At 35.4% G+C, this 7,053-nt stretch overlaps 1 protein-coding gene across 1 annotated transcript; it reads right to left on the bottom strand.

The window, feature by feature from the left end:
• Nucleotides 1-6,538: 6,538 nt before the first annotated feature.
• On the bottom strand, nt 6,539-6,781 carry LOC106752671 (CLAVATA3/ESR (CLE)-related protein 5-like). The gene has a single exon (XM_014634405.1). The coding sequence runs from the start codon at nt 6,779-6,781 to the stop codon at nt 6,539-6,541; it is 243 nt and encodes an 80-aa protein (XP_014489891.1).
• Between the last annotated feature and the right edge of the window lie 272 nt (nt 6,782-7,053).

Genomic DNA, 7,053 nt, shown 5'->3' with positions numbered 1-7,053 from the left:
ATCATAATCATACACCCTACTTAACATCTTGATCACAATCATAATATTCATGCATCCATTCACAGTCTGTGAACACTTCACCTGTATATAAGCATGTAAAGTCATATCAATTATCATCCACATCAAGCATCATTAAGCATACTCATCACACAATCAATCAAGTTAAACCATCATCAGATAAAGATGTTCAAGCCAAGTACCATAAAAACCCTACTCTACTAAACAAAAGAAAAAATAGTTCAAGTTACAATTTCAAAACATAAAATAAAAATCCTGTTCTAGTGCATTTGACATCCATCAGTAGATGCCACATCACCCCATACTAGCATCAGAGTCCTCATCTCCAGCCTCTGCATCCTCGTAATCATCATCATCCTCGTCATCCTCCATGACTAGAGCTTCAGTTGCTCAAGCTCGGCTGCCCTGTGCCTGATCCTGCGCCTACTCCTATGGCCATGCCATAGCACTATGAAACTCATCCATAGTCCACCTGTGTGCAGGGGGTGTATCATACAACCCCACGATCATCTCAGTTGTGGCCACCTGCCCTCGACGAATAGCCTCAAGTATGGCCTCTACCATATACATATACATGTCCCTCATCTGGAAGGGCTCTGCATGATAAGCAGGGTACATCATCCTGGGATGTCTCCGAGGCACTGGTTGAGTTGCCTCATCTCCTCCACAGTACTGCCTATAATATGCTACATCCATGGCCTTCCTAGGCCTCTCAAATGGTGGAGTAGAGGTATCTACCCCAACCTGATGGCACAATTGCATGATCAAGGAATGATGACCAAATGGTGCCTTGTTGCTCACAGTAGTGGCGCAACTTTAAATCTCATTGACGATGACCTCACCAATGTTCACATTCAGACCCCTCAGCATGCAATAAATGAACATGATCCTGTGAATTGTAATATATGAAACATGGGAGCAGGGTTGAACGTTAGCATGTGAGAATGCCATCCAATATTTGGCCAGGGGTGTCAGGTCGGCTCTTTTGATGTTGATAGCCGCACCATTCGGGTTCCTTTGAAAATGCCCTCCAGGCACACAAAGTGCACTATCAATGTCTTCAAAATTCGTGCCCTCCTTTACATTCAGTGCATATTGACATTGCTCACCAACCTACTCAGTACCCAGGAAGCTGTTAATTGTTTCAGGGTCATAACTAATGATCTTCTCCCGAACATAACTTGTATATTTGTCCATGTTAACCCCTGTTGACTGAGCATTTGTGTAAAATTCTTTTACCATTTCTATATTGGCAAGTGCACGGTACGTGGCCAATTTCTCCCAATTTCTACTCAGTAACTCCTCACCAAAATGTGGAGCCAAGTTTGGGATGAACGTCGCTTTTCTTTCCATTAGTAGGCGTCTTTCTTGGACAGTTACATGGTGTTGCTCATGCCTCTTAGAAAGAAATCCATTGGAGTAAAACCTCTCTGGTTCTTTCCTCTTATTCCCCGTGGTCTTAACTCTTTTTCCATATGAGGATGTCATTCATACATCAAATACAATTCAAAAGACCAAAGAATTCACCATTAAGGGTTAGCATACCAAAAACAAATCTCAACTCGTCACTTTCCAACATTGAGGGCATAACAGGACCCCTCAGCGTCACCTATGTTAGGAAATAGGTAGGCTTCGTTTTTCACCAAGAGGGGGGGTGAATTGGTATTAGTTCAAAAACAAACTCTTTTCGCAATCTTAATATGAAAATGCAAAGCTTTTTAAACTTTCTTGAAATGCAAGCAATGAAATTTCTATGCAGCGGAAAAACGTACTTGACTGTTAAACAAGTAAAGTCGCTTGGAAATAAAGAGTACAGAGATAGAGAAAATCAAACACTGGTTTTTATACTGGTTCAGCCAACAATGCCTACATCCAGTGTCCTTCCAACCCAGGAAGCAAATGCACTATAATGGTTGCGGTTTTTACAACAAGGAATTTATAGAAGCACCACGCAAAAATATAAATCTCCTCTCTAACCCAAAACCAAATATAGTTGCACACAAAAAAAACCAGAATTGCAGCAAGAATCCCCTCTTCTGCAATCTGCACCCACATCAAACAATCCTCAACTTGTAACCAGCACTCTTCACAGGATGCCAAGCCTATCACAGCAGACTTCATAGGTTGCCAAGCCTTCAATCAAATGCAGCAATCTTCACAGGATGCGAAGCTTACAAGATCAAATGAGCAGCACCTTCTTTGTGCAGATAATGATCAAATATTATGCGCAAATGACTCCTCCCTTTGAATCTCTCTCAAGAAAGATCACCACCGTATTCTTAGAGAATTCTTGGAGCTTCTAAAACAGAGAATTCAATCTGAAACAAGAAATGAAAATGTCAGATTAACAAGATTCTCAGAACAAATCGTGTTATTTCTGTTTATAGTTTTCTGTTAGATCAGATTGCTTCTCAGTCGAATAGCCTACTAATCCAGTCGACTGTATTAAAACAGTTATAACAGACAGTCAACACAAAGGCTCCTCAGTCAACAAAATCAACACACATTTATGACAGTTGACCAGGTCACACAATCTTAACTAACTTTTGAAAAATATAGTCGTTTGAGCGTGTAGGCTTAACATAATTCCAAACAGATCAGTAATACAATCGAATATGTAATCCACAATGTCGACTGACACATGAAAAAACACTTTGAAATTCTTTTCAACTCAAAATCTCACATAACACTGGTTCACAAAATCTGTACAAAGATTTTAGCATAGTCGAATCCATTATGAGTGTATTCGACTGAACTAGAACTTTGTCACAACAAATATAAGTTCATAAAGGTGCTTGTGATATTTTCTTTCCAGAAATGTGCAGTAATAAAAAAAACATTTTATTTCTCATTTCAATACAAGTATATTCCACACTCATTTCAATACAAGCATGTTCCACGAATATAACACTCAATCAATCATACAGACATACATTGTAGTTTAATAAAACATGTTCAGCAGATATGACAAACACTTCAGAACAAGAACATGTAATACTGGAACATGTGTATTGTTATCAAGCATTGTCTTGTCATCATCAAAAACCAATTTGATATAGATTTCGTGTTGTCAATAATCTCGACAACCTGCAGAACACCTTTTAACAATATAAGCATTCTAACAGCCATCGCTTAGCGACAACTCACCGCTCAGCGGCAACTCACCGCTCAGCGGTGGAGGCGGCAATTTTGACAAACTTCTCCTAAACCTCTCTAATCTCCACCCAAACACGTATTTCACAATTTCATAGCACAATCAAGCATTTCAATCAGTTCAAGTCGTTTCTCATTCAACAAATCATGCATAGAAAGCAAAAGCCCTAATTTTTCATGCTTCTCCTTAACTTTTCACCAAATTCAAAATCAAGAAACCCTAGCATGAACAATACTTGACTTACTTGGGTGGAGAGACCTTTCTATGCTTGAGAAATTCTCTTTGGATGATAAAGAATGCTCCCCAAATGCAAAGCTCTCACCAAAAACCCCAAATTTTGACAATGCAATAATGTAAAAATGGTGGAGAATGGATTTTAAGAGAAGGGGAGATGGGAAAAGTGAAGAAGAACCTTTTTAAAGCTTGTGAGAGTGCAAATGAAATATAGAGAACACAAATCAGCGCTTTGGCGAACCCTAAGGGGTGTTTAGAGAGTGCAAATGGGCCTCAAACACTGAGCTGTTTTAAAAGCCCAAAAGCTCTCTGCGACGCCACCTCTCAGCGTTGGGTTACCGCTGAGCGGTAGACGCGTTTTTAAAATCTCCCCCTTTTTTACTTGCCTGAGCGTTATTTGTCCTGTGTCACTCGATTTCAACTCTCAGTTTTCAATTTATATGTAATTCCCCTCACTTATGCACATGCAATTCCTAAAATGAAACTACAACAGAGGTTAAAATAAAGATAACAATCAACTGAGTTGCCTCCTAGGTAGCGCTTGTTTAACGTCACGAGCCTGACCCAAACCTTTCCAGCACTTGTCAGTAAGTGCATAACTTTCCAACACCTTCCAATAGGTGTACCTTCCTGTACCCGTTAGTGAGTACCTAAAATTTTTAGCTTCCCTCAGTAGGTGTTGATATTCCCTTTGCTTGATATTCTTTTCTTTTTCCTCTTCCTACTAAATTTCTTCAGAAAATTGCTAAAACCAAACACTTGTTTCCATATATCAATCATAGGGATTTTAATCTCCAATTTCTTGAAGATTTCCATAAAGCACTTAAACTTCTTTTCTTTCCTATGATATTTCTTTTGATGAGGAAGGGGTTTTTCATACGTTTTTTTCTTTCTTCCTTTCTTCCTCTTTTTCTTGCTCTTCTTCTCCCTCAACTTTCTCTCTTTATTTTTTCTTGCTTTCTTCTTTATTTTCACACATTTTTTCTTTTTGTCTTTTCTCTCAACCATTTCTTTTTCTTTCTCACTCAATCTTTCTATTTCTATCTCCTCTATCTTCTCCTCATCAACAACCTTATCACTCTCAAAGATAGTGGATTGGCATTCCTCTTTAGGGTTAACTTCAGTATTAACCATAGAATCCAATTTCTCATTAAAGTGACGAATATGCATCTCCATTCTTTTATTTCTTGCTTCACTACTTTCTATAGAGGGGATGGTAATTTGCATTAATTATTGAAAGATGTTATCTATCTTTGCCATTGATAGAGAGTGTTGTTGCTGCCAGTATTGTTCAATTTCCTCCTCTATTTCTTCAGGTAAATGAGGATATTGTTGCCTTTGACGTTCTACTTCTTCAAGTGAAGGAGAATATTGCTGACTTTGACATTATTGCATCTCCTCCATGCTTCTAAGATAAGAAAAACTTGTATCCATGTCTTGCGGAAGAAGTTTGTCACTCTTTGTATTCTCTTCTACACTTTTGACATGGAATATATCCCTATTCATGATATCCTGAAGAAGTTTGTCAGAATTTGTGTTCTCCTTAAGTGGAGTAATTTGTTGCTCAGCAGATTACCCAAATTGGCTTTGATCCATGTATGAGTGAGGTTCCCACTAGTGGTTGAAATCCTCTTGGTAGAATTGAGTGCCCATATAATCAAATTCTCGTCCGAATTGCATCCTGCAAACATTAGGCACAAAACCCTAGAAAACATTTATTAGAACAAAAATAAAAATAAACATAAAAACATCAAGTCAAATTCAGTCAATAATCACACTACTTGAATAGTTAAACCAATGAGTCCTCGACAAAGGCGTCAAAAACTTGTTAACACCCTAGCAAGTGTACCAGATCATATCAAGTAATAGAGAGGCGGTAAGTCCGAATATCATTTCCCAAGGGACTCTTAGGCCTAAACGTTAATGTGAATTGATTTCATAAGACTTGATAAAGATTAAATTTAGGGTTTATAATGCAAATACTAAAATAAACATGCAAATGTAAAAGCTTGATCAATTGAAAGATAAACCGTATGGATGAATGGTGTTGTTGGGGTTACGGTTTCATCCTAATCCACTTTCCTATATCTTAATAATTTTAATATTTAATTTAGAATAAATATACTTTAAATTCAAAGATCTTTATTCATGATTGCTACCACGTGTATTGGTAATTATTAGTTTTTTATTTTAAGTAAAAAAAAGTAAAAAGTAGTTATTAAATCATGAATAGTAAATAATTACTTTTTATTTTTTGTATTTTAAATTAAATATTAAAATTATTAAAATATTTTTGAGTTTAAAGTATTTTTTTCTTTATGAATATAGAATCTTTTTATCTATTAAAATTTAGTATATTTTACTAAATATACTCATTAAAAAAATACCTTATGTTAAATTAACAAACATATATATATATATATATATATATATATATATATATATATATATATATATATATATATATATATATATATATATATATATAAAGCATTTGGGATGCTATAACTGTTTTATATTTTATATATATTGTTTTCTATGTATATTTTGAATCAACAAATATAGTGGTATGAGATTCCTAACTTTATTGGGTACGATTTCATTTCTTTGAAACGATACTGAATCTTTCATTTCACCCAAGATTCTTTTCTCTTTTGTATCACGGGTTCTTTTGACAATCATCACCACTATATATAAAAATAATATTATCGGGACAGTCTATGAATAAGAAAATACAAATGAACAGTATATTATTTTAAAAGAAACACCAAATGATTTAATCATTACATAAGAAAAAGTTACATCACAACATTGACTCTATTTATTCTTTCATAATTATCCGAGAGACCACCTGGGAATGCACGAAAGTTCAACTCCCACACAAATCTTCACGTTGATAAGATTTTGTTTGTTTTAGATCAAGTCTTCACACAGAGAAAAATATCTTATATATATATATAAACTCATGTTTATATTTTATGTGATGTAAAACTTTGTTTGAATCTAATAAAGAAAAACAGTACATAATACAATTTAAACTTATTTTATTAACGTTAAAACGAGTAACACACGTTGTTCTATTGGTTTCACTGGAACTGATATGCCATCGAAAAAAATGTGAAGTTGACATGGCTAGTGATGTTGAGGATCTGGCCCTGCTGGTGAAACTCTTTCCAACCTTCCACCAAGCATTGATCTCTTTTGGTGCCACTCACCATTTCTTATATTGTTGATCAATTCACGTACCCCAACTTTCCCATTAATCTTTCTGCTCACTGTTGAGTACTCATCAATCACTCTTGCTTTTGCACTCACAGCAAACAATGCAAGAACAATCATCAACAGAACACAACTTAGCTTCCTTGAACTAGCCATCGCAAGCAATAATAATAATAAGAACAAGAACAATAAGCTAAGAATGAAGTTGTAGATTTGTAATACTCACACCAAGGTTGTAAGCTATATATATATATATATCTAAAAAGTTAGAAAATATTGTATAACTTTACTATTGGAAGGCTTTGTAAGCACATAACTATAGTCCAATTTAGTAAACTTGTCCTATTTCTCTTTTTGGTTCATTATATTATATCCATCTTATCGTGTTTTTCAACTTGTTACTCAAAATTGTGAAAGGTTACTTATTG

Source organism: Vigna radiata, chromosome 2 (genome assembly GCF_000741045.1).
Source record: "Vigna radiata var. radiata cultivar VC1973A chromosome 2, Vradiata_ver6, whole genome shotgun sequence".
In the NCBI taxonomy this organism is placed as follows: domain Eukaryota; kingdom Viridiplantae; phylum Streptophyta; class Magnoliopsida; order Fabales; family Fabaceae; genus Vigna; species Vigna radiata.
This window is presented reverse-complemented; position numbering and strand designations above follow the sequence as displayed.

Coding starts and splice junctions, on each gene's coding strand:
- LOC106752671 (XM_014634405.1), bottom strand. CDS start 6,781: ATGGCTAGTTCAAGGAAGCTAAGTTGTGTTCTGTTGATGATTGTTCTT.